At 42.7% G+C, this 16,148-nt stretch overlaps 1 protein-coding gene across 1 annotated transcript in view; it reads right to left on the bottom strand.

Annotated features, from left to right (window-relative positions):
• Positions 1–12,300, bottom strand: part of LOC126977923 (CD109 antigen-like) — a 39,408-nt gene extending 27,108 nt beyond the window's left edge. The window contains exons 1-7 of the mRNA XM_050826613.1: positions 12,180–12,300; positions 9,904–10,080; positions 6,357–6,539; positions 3,203–3,439; positions 2,005–2,189; positions 1,092–1,194; positions 311–472 (exon numbers count right to left, since the gene is read on the bottom strand). Coding sequence (XP_050682570.1) covers positions 311–472; positions 1,092–1,194; positions 2,005–2,189; positions 3,203–3,439; positions 6,357–6,539; positions 9,904–10,080; positions 12,180–12,221 — 1,089 coding nt within the window. The 5' untranslated portion in view covers positions 12,222–12,300. The remainder of the gene's footprint in view (positions 1–310; positions 473–1,091; positions 1,195–2,004; positions 2,190–3,202; positions 3,440–6,356; positions 6,540–9,903; positions 10,081–12,179) is intronic.
• Between the last annotated feature and the right edge of the window lie 3,848 nt (positions 12,301–16,148).

The raw sequence follows: 16,148 nt of genomic DNA, 5'->3' as shown, positions 1-16,148 counted from the left end.
GTTTCCGAGTCATGTATGTTTATATGAACTTATGTAAGTTTAAGTAAGTATATTGTATTAAATATATCATTGTCTTGTAACCCATAACACAGGCTATATATGCTTAACTTGGGGCAAGATAATTTGTGTAAAAAGTGTGTCAATATTATTATTATATCATTATATTATTATTATATATTATCTTACAGGCCGGCAACGCTCCTATGATTCAATGTCCTTTAATTAATTTAATTTAGATGTATATTAAATGGGACGCGACCCGCTAGCTTTTCGTGGCTGCGTGTCGGGCATGTCTCCGCTATACTGGTACCTCCTCTCCCTTGAGCTGCTCGCCTGCCTCCCGATACAACTGACTGTCCTTGGGCACGATGATGGTGGAGTTAGCGTTGCGGTCCGGGAGCCAGGTAACCTCGTAGAAAGCTCCCTCCGGGGTCTGGTGCTCCAGTACAAACGACACCGCCATCGATATGACCTGGACAATATTGTGTATTGCATCATTAATATTTATCATCATCACTTGTTTCCTGTTAAATCTAGCTCAACAAGGCGAGGTAAGTAAGTCTCTTGAGCTCAAATTTGTATCCAAGGCACTCAGGGATGTCTTTTAGAAGCCATTATTAGTCATATAATTAAAAATTTTCCTTTTTCGTTGGCTTATTGACTATTTTATATCAAAAACGTAAAATAAATTGTATTACTTGCTTCCTACTACTATTATTACATAATAGCCATTCTCAATTTTAGATGATGCACTTCTGAGGATGATGATGAACATTTCATTTAACAGGTGTGTAATCACAGCTTCCCTATTTCTGCTATAAAATAGTAATGTGCAATAATTACTGTGTTTCGCTTTGATGGATGCCAACTAGTGAAACTACTAGGCTGAACATCTTATGTCTCAAAGTGACGAGCGTAAATGCTATGCCGCTCAGAATTTTGGGCACAATCAACAATCCAGAGCGGCACTCCATTGTAATGGGATATTACACCACGTATCACTTACCATCGTCTTGCCCGTTTCGTCACTTTTACTCATAAAACTTCCTACAGATAAATAGGTTTTTATGACAATTATGATATTAACTTACGTTGGGATCGATATAGATGTAGTTCTCCCACTCGTTGAATGACGCTTCCTGGAATACCTTGGCGCAGAATGACGTCAGCCAAACACTCGACGATGATTGGTTCCTGTCAAATGAGTACAAGTTAATTTGGTATGACTTGAAGTAAGCAACACCCTACTGCAATACTATTTCTACATAGCCTAGATATTTTATTATCAATCAATATCTTCATGAGGTAACCGATCTATTTAATACCATAGACTTAGAAAATACTTGCATACAGACCACTTGACAGCCTGATAATAAGTAGACAATTTTAAATTGTCAATGTATGCGTTAGCTAAGTTTAATATTCAAAATACTAAGGTGCTAATGCCAAGTGTGGCTAATTGTTTACGACTTGTCAATCTAGTATCTAACAGTAGATTTGCTTTATTTTCAATGTTGCTGAACCTTCGCTAGAAACATTCTTGCCTCTTGCAAGCTTTGTTTGTAAGTATATATTTAATTTGAAGATGAACTGACGGAAACAACAAATGACGGAATAGGTTAGATTAAGGCAGTATTGGACCGATCCTCGTGGAGATCTTTGAAAGGGTGGCTTTGTCCTGCATTGGTAATTGATGATGCTGCTGATAATATATTTATTACAATATACACATAACATACTAGCCGTTCCCGCCCGCTTCGCTGTGCGAATTTTAAAGGGAGATAAATTATTGAAGGAACGTTGGAATTCGAAAAATAAGTAGCCATAAACCATCTAGATTAAATTTCGCATCTAATGGTGGTAGTTTCATGTCGATACGATCAGTGGTTTAGGCGTGAAAGAGCTCAAACAATATAGATTAACAATCGTGATTCAGAAACAGGCATTAACAGATTCGTTTCAGTAAAAACTGGGCCAAGTGATGTATCGAGAATGAATACAGACCAGTCACTCCGGAACAGCGAGAAGGAGCCGTCGGGCTTCATGAAGGACATCTGTCGCTGGTAGAGCACGTTCATGTGGTTGAAGGCCTCTCGCTCCAGCGTGCGGTTTCGCTGATTGATGAGCCGCATGTACATCGTGAGGTACATGTTGGCCGCGAAGCTGAACATATTCTGCTCGCCAGACTCCTGGAAGGCCCCAAGCATCATATTACAATCAAGCATCATTTTATATTTACAATTTAAACTACCTATATCATATGTTGTATATTTGGGGACTCCATGCCGCGGCTTGAACACAGAAATCAGACGATCTTGTGCCAAATATATTTTTTTTTTATGGAAAAAGGGGACAAACGAGCGTACGAGTCACCTGGTATTAATTGATCACCGCCGCCCACATTCTCTAGCAACACCAGAGGAATCACAGGAGCGTTGACGGCTTTAAGGAAGGTGTACGCACTTTTTTGGAAGGTAGCCATGTTTTTTTAATAGCTTTGTTGACTTTCCACTTCAGACCAAAATTTCCTCAGGCAATATACATACAGATGAAGCTGCGGACATTTGCTTGGACTTCCAAAATTAATGAATTATTTGCACACTGATTGTAATAAAATAAATAAGTTAAGTGTAGTTGCGATAGTTTTGTAGTTGGGCTATAGTCGTACACCCTATAATGACACCAGCATATCGCTCGGTTTGCAGTGTGTCTGACCACTAAGCGAGCATCGCTCAGAGTAAAAAGTAACTTTGATAGCTCCTGTCATTGCAACCAGTGGCGAATCCTGATCCGCGGTGAACATTCAGTAATCAACAATATATGTCTCATTTAATCGACCGGGATCTATACCTGTTTTACATTTCTTGATCGAGAAAATACTTGATAATTTTCCCTTATACGCTGACCTTACAACAAGTGTTTTACATATACGATGGTAAAAATTTAATCAATTAAATTAAATTTAATAAAAGTTCGATGGACAGATGGCCGTTGGGGCAGTAAAGCCTTCGAATGGCGACCACGTACCGGAAGACGCAGTGTTGGTAGGCCCCCGACAAGATGGTACGACGATCTGGTCGAGATCGCCGGAATACGTTTGATGAGGGCAGCGCAGGATCGATTGTCGTGGAAATCTTTGAGGAGGCCTTTGTCCACCAGTGGACGTCTTGTTTCCGTGTCCTTGCAGTTAGCAGCAACTCACCATGGGCAGATTGAGCAAGCTGGTCGCGTTGACGGGCATGGTGGGGAACAGCGGGCCCACCACGTCACCCACGACCGTGACACGGGCTCTGTTGGAGCCGAACACGTAGTAGCGGTCCACCTCGTACGGGATCACGGGCGTCTCCGTCACGTTCACGTGCATGTACTGGAACACGTAGGCGCGGTTCGACAGGTCCAACACCACGGACTGGTGCCGGTACTGGGGGAGACCGTCCGCCTGGGGGACAAACACACATTTAACACTGATATTTGGACGTAGTTCGTGAAAAATGTTCCAAGCCACAAACATCACACATTTTAAGGAATTCGTGTTTAAAGTTGAATAAATATTAGTATTTTCCATACATGTGGGTTGGGCTACTAAGACATGAAGTCATTTAAAGAGTGACAGTAGGGCTGCCATTTTTTGTCAGTCCGTTAATATGAATCACGTGACCACTTTTGTGTTCTTAACTCAATTTCGACATGATTGTAGTTGGAACGATTTTCTGGAATTAGGTCCATTTATAATAATAATAATAATAATAAATAATAAATTTCATTTATTTCAAAGATTTCATATACATTTTTAGTGGTTGAGACTTCCCAGTAAGTTGTCTTACGACACTTGTAGTGGGAATATCTCGCAACTTCCTTAGCAGATACATAATATTTAATAAGCAATATAGAAATAAACAAAAATGATTAATCGTTAATTTCAAAGATTACATATACATTTTTAGTGGTTGAGACTTCCCAGTAAGTTGTCTTACGACACTTGTAGTGGGAATATCTCGCAACTTCCTTAGCAGATACATAATATTTAATAAGCAATATAGAAATAAACAAAAATGATTAATCGTTAATTTCAATGATTACATATACATTTTTAGTGGTTGAGACTTCCCAGTAAGTTTTCTTACGACACTTGTAGTGGGAATATCTCGCAACTTGCTTAGCAAATACATAATATTTAATAAAATTTTACGACTATCGCGCAATGAAAACAAGTCTGAAAACTGTGTGTGTGTGTGTGAGTGTGTGGGTTTGAGTTTGGACCTTTAATTGGGTCCATCTATAGACTGCGTGTGCTTGTCATGTCAGTTTGATCAGAAGATTTTGCACTTCGTCATAAGCAAGACAAGTTAGCCAATGATTTAAAGCTTTTCTGCATAGATATATTGTCATAAGATATATATTTAGGTCACGATTTATTCTATTATATAAGTATGCTGATTGACAGCAAAACTGTCATTCAGCAAAAGTAGTACGAACAGTAATGGTGGGAGCTAGTTTATCATGTCTTCTACTGATCAATTTCGCGTGGTCTAAGTGACTGATATTTACTTCGTAACTTCCAATAAAAGCTATTTTTTATGGAATAGGAGGACAAACGAGCGTTCGGGTCACCTGTTGTTAAGTGATCACCGCCGCCCACAATCTCTTGCAACACCAGAGGAATCACAGGAGCGTTGCCGGCCTTTAAGGAAGGTATACGCGCTTTTTTTGAAGGTACTTATGTCGTATCGTCCCGGAAACACCGCATAAGGAAGCTCATTCCACAGCTTTGCAGTACGTGGAAGAAAGCTCCTTGAAAACCGCACTGTGGAGGATCCACACATCCAGATGGTGGGGATAATATTCTATCCTATATATAAGCTTGCAATGTTTTATGTTTTAATATCTGTTATCTTCCAATTGGGTTGTAACTTTAAGTTGGAATTATTCCGATGATTATACATTTTATGTGGATATAAATTCAGGATTCGCAGGAACTCTAAATATGACAACTACAAATATTATTATGTATTAAATATTATTAAGTAAAATTAACTCAGTCATCCCACGACATTACAGCCGTATTATTAATAGGAAGACGTTCGGTTTACAAACAACATGCACAAATTATGGTCAACATTCTAGTTTATATCGTATTTGTTTTCTGTATAATGAAGTCTGTCAGAAGGTAGGTATATTCAATCCGTCAGTCCCTAGGTTCAGAAGACTTCTGCTAGAAAAAGCGGATTATTGGCTTGGGGATTGTGGGGTTGAATTGTGTTCATCTAGCTTAAGTTAATGTTTTTAGTTTTATATAAAATCTAGAACACATTTAAAAGCATGCTGTGTTCACTTCCAGAAGGAGGCACTCGCCCCTACATGTTAACGTATTTTTCTGTTTTATACAATACTAGCTGACCCAGCAAACGTTGTATTACCATATAAATTTAAAAAGAATTGGGGTATAAAAAGTAGATGCAACCGATTCTCAGACCTACCAAATTTATCGTACCACAATTATTGTATTCGATTTCCATCTTGCAACCCTATAGCGGATTTGAAGATGGAACAGAATAATATCAAAATCCCGATACAAAAATAGTAGCCGATCGTAGAAGGGCGAAAATTTGAAATTGTATCTATTTCTTAATGCGGAATCATAATGAAATAAAAAAAAAATGTCAATAATATAAAAAAATAATTAGGGATGGACTACTAAAAATTGATGTTGTTCGATTCTCAGACCTACCCAACATGCACACAAAATTCGATGAGAATAGGTCGAGCCGTTTCGCAGGAGTTTAACTAAAAACACTGCGACACGAGAATTTTATATATTAGATTTAGTGAACCTAATAAAAAAAAAGACGTGTGGCACTCGGGGACCGCGGAAAGCTATTGCATAGTATTTTTTATCAACATATGCAATTATAATTATTTATTTATTTTATTTATACAGTATTTTTTTGATAAAATTAATTTAAAAACAAGCAAACGGGAAGTGAGTAAAATTTAACTTGCAGTATTGATTACAGACAGACAACGGGACAGGTGAAACTAAATAAAAATTTTTGTCATAATAATAAAAATTAAAAAAACGATAAAAAAATAAAGAAATTTAAAAAATCAAGATGTACCCCAGGCTCGAACCTGGGACCTTCCGCACAAAAAGCATACGTGATAACCGCTGTTCCACGGCAACTGTAATGACCGTGCCGAAATATCTATATACATCTAGTAAGTAAGTGTTAGGTTATTTTCGCTACGGAATTTCTGGATTCGTTCTCCACGCTCAAGGCCAGAATAGAATAGAAGCTATGCAATAGCCTAAAAAAATAAACACAATAGTGTTTGTCCGCAGCGTGTAGAGCACTCACCTCGACGCGGATGGTCTTGGTGGAGCGGTAGAGCGCGTGCAGCGTGGCGGCGTGGATGTCGACGTCGATGGCTCCCAGCCGCGTGGCCACCACGGGGATGTACACCGTGGCCGCGTCGCCCGCCGCGATGTACACGAAGAACTGGTGCTCGCCGAACGACGTGCGCGGGTTGTACGACCGAACCTGACACATTCGAATATTTAGTATTATAAATAGAATTTAAAACCACTCAAAACCTACCACGCTTTAAAAAGTTATACATCTTGACTTGAGAAGACCGATCACAAGAAACTCAGCCTTTTTTCTTTTTTTTTATATAAATAACATTGACATTCCATTATAATATTTATTCATCGATTGAGTAACTTATTAGTGAAGTCAATAGTCGAACATCGCAGTGGTTGCGCCAGTGCGTGCCGTATTTCGACATTTTCCCCCAGTTCACGTTCGAGCATCTATTGGTTCGCTTGTGCTCTAATTTGTTTACCATTTCAGATTTACTTCAATAAACCAATCGTTCTCAAGTATCGTTTAATTTATGAACACTATGATATGGTCAAAGGGGCTGTTTCCGCAATTAGACCACTTATTTGGGTCCATTTTGCGTGCAGTCCAGTCTAGTCATTCAAACTAGCCCAGTTCCTTCCAGAAGTTCATAACACTCCTGGCGTCTTCGCAGACTTCTCGGAGCACCATGTATTCACTAAGGTTTTTGCCCGTTGGTTGGCCACCCCTGCACATTCCAGGATTACATCAGTAACCATGCCGTACTCGGCCAGACAGCCTTCTGCACTTAGTACTGTCTGTTACGCCGATTGTGAAAAGATGCTTCTTTAGTGATGTGTGATGCCTACCATGATTCGGATATCGTATCTATTTAGGCTGATAAGTCAACGTGTTTGAGCGATAGTGCAGGAATCGCTTCTTTCCACTGTCTACAGATTGAGACATTTATCTATCGGGTGTTGTGTAGGTTGTTGGTAAGACAGCGTATCAATGAGCGCATTTGGTTGAAGGGCAGCCGTAGGAGTGGCAAAGGGCCAGCCACTTGGGTCACTGATCTCCGCCTTGCGAGTTCGTCCGCTGCGTCATTCCCCAACGAACCACTGTGTCCCTTGATCCATTGCAGAGTAATCCAGCTGATAGGCAGCTCCAAGGACCGATGACACCCGTATATTAGCGCTAAGTTGTAGGTATTGCTCCCCAGCGCAGTCAGTCATCCATACTATCAAATAGAAGTCCGTGTACTTTCCTTCTTAGTTTAGCGTTTGCAGCTTCCTTGATGGCACTCACACTGGAAGATGGAGGTGTGTGTGCCAAAGGGTATTGGTGTATGTATGTTAAGTTCTTTTGAGATGATGCCAGCTCCAGTTCCGGTTGCCATCTTGGAGCCGTCTGTGTAAATTCTAAGTTCATTTACTCCTGACTAGTCTGTTTCCCCTTCAAACAGTTTATGAACACTGTACAAATTAATCTGTACGGCAACCATAACACCGTTTACTTATTTAAGATGTGCAGTATAAATAGGGATGGTGTATCCGAGACTTTTCTCCAAATGTAACTAAGCAAGAAAAGTACAATATTTTTGTAGAGCATTGTAGTTACGTATTACGCGCACGCGGCTAAAGCAATTAGGGGATGCTTTTTGCGACTTAGCTCACGAAAATGTTTTTTAGGATTTGAGTAACTCAATATATATATACACTGGCCTTCAAAAGTAAGTATCACACTTTTAAAATTGGGATAACGTTTTAAGTTCACAAGATATACTATCGAAATAAAAAGGACTCCAAAGAGAATTTAATTTTGTACATAAAAACTTTATAGTCGGTAACCTTCTTTTAAGAATTGGCTGAAAAAAAACTTCAAAAACAAAACCATTCCTTTTTCAAAGTGGACGTTTCCGAATTACAATTTTACCATTCACATTTTTCTTTCTATTTTAAATTTCTTTTCAAGATCGATGGGTCTTGTTTTAAAAATTTATGCTAAAAAGCACATAACATTTATTTATCATGCCTCTTTCAGTTGAAGAATGTGCTAGGATCATGGCTTTCCTGGAACTAGGCATCAGTATGCGTCGCACTGCAAGAATGGTGGGTGTGACGGTACGAACGGTCCAGAAGGTAAAGCGAGGGTACGTAGAGATTGGACACCATCTGAGGAGACCTTGTAATGGCAGACCCAGGTGTACCAGTGCCCGAGAAGATCGTTATATTATTTCCACTGTGTTAAGAAATCGCCACCAAAATGCAGTTGAAGTCCAGCAACAGCTACTTCGGACCCGGAGGGACTACATTAGTGACAGTACAGTGAGAAGAAGACTTGCTGAAGCAAATTTGAAACCCCAAAGACCAGCGAGTGGCCCAAAACTCGAGAGACAGCATCGAGTAGCGAGACTGCGATACGCCCGTGAACACATGCAGCGGGATGAAGAAGAATGGTCAAGAATTTTGTTTGCAGATGAGTCTCGATTCTTCCTTTACACTTCTGATGGAAGGCGAAGTGTTTACAGGCGACCTGGTGAGCGATACCTTCAAGCCTGCATCTCAGAAAGAGTCCAATACGGTGGTGGCAGTGTACATGTATGGGCTGGCATATCTTCAGAAGGTCGCACAGAGCTAGTAGCCATAGAAAATGGCACCCTCACTGGGCAAAGATATGCTCAAGAGATTGTCAATGAGTATGCAGGGCCGTATTTAGCAAATATGGGTGATGGATCGATGCTGATGCATGATAATGCCCGGCTTCACACGGCTCATATCGTACAAGAGTATATTCAGGAGGTCGGTATCAGCGTGATGGCTTGGCCATCAAGAAGTCCTGATCTCAACTCGATTGAACACGCCTGGGATGAGCTTGGGAGGCTAGTCAGAAATCGCAGACCACCACCTCTACCCTCAGGGCACTAAAGCAGGCCCTGGTAGAAGAATGGGAGAATATTCCCCAACATCGGCTCCGAAACCTAGTGTTCAGTATGCCAAACCGGCTCGAAGCTGTAATCAGAGCTCGAGGAGGCAATACCAGTTATTAAAAATTAAATAACATGTAATACATTTTAGTTGATTTTTTTTTACACTAAACTAAAAATGTCTATTTTCATTGTTTTATCTTTTTTAAGTTAAACATGTTACTAATGTATAATTTTAGTTTCTAAGAATTAAAGCCTATAAAATTTGCAACAAAATGTTTTTAATCTTAAATTTCTACCTTCTATAGTTAAGAAAAAAATTTAATTTGAAAAGTGTGATACTTACTTTTGCAGGCCAGTGTATATAAGTTCCTCAACCGAATATTAACTACCATTCGGATCAAAGTCAAAGTTCTTTATTTGCCAGAAACATTAACAAGTAAAGTTGTTACAAATTCAAGAGCAGGCACATGTTTCACCTAGACAGAAATATTTTTGTGGTTTCGCTTCACAATATTATAAGCCTGTATAATAACAATCAATAATTACGGCTACATTTAATTTGACCAACGTAAAGGCATACCTAAATGACCTTTCGAGAGTTAAGTTCGTAGAAACAGACAATATATGACTCACAATGCCGTTCTCTTCGACGTGCACGAACTTGTAGTCGGGCGAGGACGCCAGCACGACGACGGCCTCCACGTCCTGCGGCTGGTAGTTGAACACCACCACGCGCAGCCCCACCTGCTCGCCCTGGCGGCACTCGTCGGGGCCCTCCACCTTCATGAAGAACGGCAGGATGCCCGTGTACTGGAACAATCATAATAATAATAATAATAAAATATTAATTGCCATACAAAACAGGCTAGGCGATGAAACAAAATGCAAAAGGAAAAGGCTCAGCTTCACCTGGCATTGAATTATGGATTTATTTTTCCATACAGCGCTGTTTTTCAGCCATCCCCTACTCCCTAAGGTGTTGAGTGGGAGTGGATGTGTTGTGGCTCCCCGATTACCTACTGAAGCTATATATATTGTATATATATATATATATATATATATATATATATATATATATATATATATATACAAGCCAGATGTTGAGCATGCCAGCCTTTTAAATTCAAATAGTTTATTTCTCAAAATAGGATAACCGCATCACTTTTTGAAGTCAAGAAAATATACAAATAATAGAATAATATAGTCCTACTGCTTATAAATTAGAATAGTATGCAGACCTTAAAATTATTTACATTGCTTTAAATCCCATGCCCTTTTATCTGTTATATAATCTTTAATTGTATAATAAGCTTTTTTTAAAAGTTTCTGTTTGACAAATATTTTAAACTTTTTTAATTGTTGTTTAAAAATTTCTTCAGGGATTTTATTATAAAAACGGACATATTGTCCCCTGAATGATTTGTCTATTTTCGTTAGCCTTGTGTGAATCAGAGCAAGATTATGTTTATTTTTGGTGTTGCAGTTATGAATGTCACTGTTTTTTTTAAAACGATCTATATTCTTATGCACAAACATATGGCAAATCATTTATATAGATCAAAAATAGAAACGGACCAAGAATTGAACCCTGTGGGACACCCATTTTTATGGTTGATCCAGGGGCGCGCTTTCCATTGATATCAACAGTCTGAATTCTATGTTCTAAATAAGAACTAATAAGTGTCAGCGCATTGTTCCTGATGCCATAGTGTTGTAATTTCCTGATAAGAGTCTCGTGTTGGACGCAATCAAATGCCTTAGATAGATCACAAAAAACACCGAGAGCATCCATTGAATCCTCCCAGGCATCATAGATATGATGAATAAGCTCAACACCCGCATCAGTTGTTGAGCGACCTTTTGTAAATCCAAACTGTTTACACGTCAGCAAAGTACTAAAGTGTGTCTGATTTGATTTAAAATAAGTTTTTCAAACATTTTACTGAAAACAGGCAATACAGATATAGGTCTAAAATTTGAGAGATCACTAGTATTACCTGATTTAAAAACGTTTAAAAAGTTGTACGCATTTTCCTATGTATGGATAATGCAATGGGTTTATTTCATTCTTTCATCGTTTTTTATTTCACTCGTTAGTCGGTGAACACGTAGCGCCCGTGCGGCCCGATGTTCACGTCGCGCCACAGCCACTCGTTAGTCCCCCTGAGCCCCTGGTGTGTGACACTCACGTGGATGGCGGGCAGCATGCCGAGCCCGCCAGTGGGCGCCATGCTGAAGGCGGACACGGTCCAGTGCGCGGCCACCTGCGGCACGTCCACGGTGAACACGTAGCGCCCGTGCGGCCCGATGTTCACGTCGCGCCACAGCCACTCGTTAGTCCCCCTGAGCCCCTGGTGTGTGACACTCACGTGGATGGCGGGCAGCATGCCGAGCCCGCCGGTGGGCGCCATGCTGAAGGCGGACACGGTCCAGTGCGCGGCCACCTGCGGCACGTCCACGGTGAACACGTAGCGCCCGTGCGGCCCGATGTTCACGTCGCGCCACAGCCACTCGTTAGTCCCCCTGAGCCCCTGGTGTGTGACACTCACGTGGATGGCGGGCAGCATGCCGAGCCCGCCGGTGGGCGCCATGCTGAAGGCGGACACGGTCCAGTGCGCGGCCACCTGCGGCACGTCCACGGTGAACACGTAGCGCCCGTGCGGCCCGATGTTCACGTCGCGCCACAGCCACTCGTTAGTCCCCCTGAGCCCCTGGTGTGTGACACTCACGTGGATGGCGGGCAGCATGCCGAGCCCGCCGGTGGGCGCCATGCTGAAGGCGGACACGGTCCAGTGCGCGGCCACCTGCGGCACGTCCACGGTGAACACGTAGCGCCCGTGCGGCCCGATGTTCACGTCGCGCCACAGCCACTCGTTAGTCCCCCTGAGCCCCTGGTGTGTGACACTCACGTGGATGGCGGGCAGCATGCCGAGCCCGCCGGTGGGCGCCATGCTGAAGGCGGACACGGTCCAGTGCGCGGCCACCTGCGGCACGTCCACGGTGAACACGTAGCGCCCGTGCGGCCCGATGTTCACGTGGCGCCACAGCCACTCGTTAGTCCCCCTGAGCCCCTGGTGTGTGACACTCACGTGGATGGCGGGCAGCATGCCGAGCCCGCCGGTGGGCGCCATGCTGAAGGCGGACACGGTCCAGTGCGCGGCCACCTGCGGCACGTCCACGGTGAACACGTAGCGCCCGTGCGGCCCGATGTTCACGTCGCGCCACAGCCACTCGTTAGTCCCCCTGAGCCCCTGGTGTGTGACACTCACGTGGATGGCGGGCAGCATGCCGAGCCCGCCGGTGGGCGCCATGCTGAAGGCGGACACGGTCCAGTGCGCGGCCACCTGCGGCACGTCCACGGTGAACACGTAGCGCCCGTGCGGCCCGATGTTCACGTCGCGCCACAGCCACTCGTTAGTCCCCCTGAGCCCCTGGTGTGTGACACTCACGTGGATGGCGGGCAGCATGCCGAGCCCGCCGGTGGGCGCCATGCTGAAGGCGGACACGGTCCAGTGCGCGGCCACCTGCGGCACGTCCACGGTGAACACGTAGCGCCCGTGCGGCCCGATGTTCACGTCGCGCCACAGCCACACGTTGTCGTACTGCCGCTGCACGCGACTGAACCGGAACTTGCGGAAGTGGCTCAGCTCCAGCGAGTCGTCGTGTTCACCTGGATACACCACATTATTGTTTATTTTTACTTTTCTATTTTAGTTAATTACTAATCTAGATTCTTATACAATGAGGGTTAAAAGTTCTTATTTATTTCATCTTAAATATTTTCACGAATTGCGTTTATATGAAAATGCTAACGATTTGATTCCAGAATTTATTTATTCAGATGCTTTAGATATTATAAATTATATATCTACTACCAAAATAATGAAACTTGTGTGTACTACGCATTTATGATGATTTTACTTAAAGGATTATAAAAAAGTTTAGGCTCTTAATCGTGATTTTATCAATACTTAAGTAGAAATTATTAGCTTAATAAATGCCTATGCTGTCTTTTTACTGTCTCGTTTGTGTGAAAATTAGAGCGTTAGTCGATAGTTCAGCTGGAGCCGATTCTGGTGAAGGACGCGTATAACACCAACTCAAGGCCACGGCCTGGGCGGTGTGCATTCTACATGTAGACTAAAAAAAGTAGCGGAAATAACACCTCAATAAATAACAACAATGCTTTAAAATAGAAGCAATTAATTAATTGCTAATTCTCCTCATTAAAGCTCAACTTTCCTGAGGTAAATTTTTGATCTAAGTGATCTGAGATCTAACTATACACTATAATATTTTAAATACACATGATCAAATGATACTATAAGGATTCCATATTTTTTCATTTGGGCTACGAACCCAAGAAATGTGATTTATTTAGAACTGAGTGAACTTACATCCAACCTCGTCTGTGTGGTCGGAACAATCGTATACGCGGTCGCAGCGCTTGTCGGTCGGGTAGCAGTTGCCGTCCAGACACTCGGACAGGCCTAGCGACGCGTTGCACACACTGTGCCGACGAGTCACCGATACGTCACTGAATACCACCAAACCCGCGTACCTTTAAATATATATATAACAGTCAATTAATAATATTTAACCGTAATTTTAATGAATAATATTTAACCGTTATTTAATTAAAACCGTTGAAAGGATGGATGTACATTGATTGCACAAAATTTTCGAACCGATACGACCTGAAAGGACCCTGAAATTGTTGTTGAAAATTTAATAGTACTATAATTGTTTTTTTTTTTTATTGATTTTATGGTTCAGACTTGTGTTGTTTAGCTGGATAATTATTTTTAAAATATGTATGTTTAAACTTTTGTGTAATTAGCATGTATTTTGACTTTGCTTAGACCATTTATTAACCTTGGAAACCTTAAAGGCCTTATAGTCGGGGTCTTAAAAATGGGAGCGCATATGACCTGTGATGTTAGAAATGTCCATGGGAGTAATGATGCACCCATCATTACTCCCCATTACGTGAGAGAGAAAAAAAATACACAATAAGAGTCGACAACACTTCTGTGATTCCTCAGGTGTTGCAAGCTTAAGGGTGAGCCGCGGTGGTAACTTAACATGAGGTGACTCGTACGCTTGCTCTTGTCCTTCCATTCCATAAAAAAAGTCTCATACTGTCTATTATCCCGTTTCAAATTTATGGTATATATGAGGTAGATACTTACTCGAAGGTCCTGTTGGCGTCGATGCCGAAGCTGGGCGAGGGGAAATACACGAGTTCATCGGGGTCGCCGTAGTGCGAGCGCCACGTGTATGCGAACGTGCCATTCGTCGCCTCGTCGAACCGGGACATCTTCGATATCACCTGATGATAACACACACTATTAGATTAGACCAGCCCACAACGATCTGGCATTACTGAACTACGTTTTGTATAAAATCGCTACCTTCTTTCACTCATATCAACTCATTTGTGGTAAGACTAATAAATATTTGTAAAAAATAAATTATATCTAAAATATTTGAACTGATGGCGCGTTTGTCCTCATTCCTGCGCTTGATTGTCTATTATAAGCAATAGGCCTATGTCACAAAACCCAATAACTAATGATTTATAGCTTATGCGATGTATATAATGCCTGTTTTATAGACATAGCCAATAGTGAATCTTAAATTGCGGCTTGTATAGACAGCAGTACAGTTAGCAAAAAAATAACACTACCCATCACCTGCATTTGTAGATTATTATTATTAGACAACTAGTTGCCCGTTGCATTCGCAACTAAAGGTTTTGTCTCAATAAAATGTTTAATATGAGAATAATCATGTCATAAGTAGTGGCGTCTGCTAATTCAATTATAATCGAGTTGTCATACTGAAACATGCAGGGCAAGTCTGTCAGCCATTAAGTTGGCGTAGCGACATCCCATTCTGCACAGACGCACGCCAAGCAAGGAAAGATATTAGTAGAATTTTTCTCAGTAGGCCGTGTGTTAGCAGTATAGATAGCAAAAAAAGGGGGAAAATTTTTAAGATATTTTAGATGCTTTCTCCAAACACAATAAGTGGAGGATGGAGTGAGACACGTGCGTGTGTACCTTGGCGTAGGTGAGGTCGTTGCCCGCCTGCATGGTGTAGAACACGTTGTCGATGGCCGACAGCCCCACGTAGGCGCCCGGCTCGCCGTAGATGGCCACCTCCACGCGCTCGCCCGTGCGCTGCTTGCGGTTGTTGATGTACACCGTGAACTGTGGAGTGAGACACGTGCGTGTGTACCTTGGCGTAGGTGAGGTCGTTGCCCGCCTGCATGGTGTAGAACACGTTGTCGATGGCCGACAGCCCCACGTAGGCGCCCGGCTCGCCGTAGATGGCCACCTCCACGCGCTCGCCCGTGCGCTGCTTGCGGTTGTTGATGTACACCGTGAACTGTGGAGTGAGACACGTGCGTGTGTACCTTGGCGTAGGTGAGGTCGTTGCCCGCCTGCATGGTGTAGAACACGTTGTCGATGGCCGACAGCCCCACGTAGGCGCCCGGCTCGCCGTAGATGGCCACCTCCACGCGCTCGCCCGTGCGCTGCTTGCGGTTGTTGATGTACACCGTGAACTGTGGAGTGAGACACGTGCGTGTGTACCTTGGCGTAGGTGAGGTCGTTGCCCGCCTGCATGGTGTAGAACACGTTGTCGATGGCCGACAGCCCCACGTAGGCGCCCGGCTCGCCGTAGATGGCCACCTCCACGCGCTCGCCCGTGCGCTGCTTGCGGTTGTTGATGTACACCGTGAACTGATCAACACACAACACACTTGATTACTTTATTTTATGAAAATAAGGGACGAGACGAGCAGGACGTTCAGCTGATGGTAAGTGATAAGCCCTACCCATTACAATGCAGTGCATGCCGCTCAGGATTCT

Source organism: Leptidea sinapis, chromosome 46, assembly GCF_905404315.1.
Source record: "Leptidea sinapis chromosome 46, ilLepSina1.1, whole genome shotgun sequence".
Classification (NCBI taxonomy): domain Eukaryota; kingdom Metazoa; phylum Arthropoda; class Insecta; order Lepidoptera; family Pieridae; genus Leptidea; species Leptidea sinapis.
This window is presented reverse-complemented; position numbering and strand designations above follow the sequence as displayed.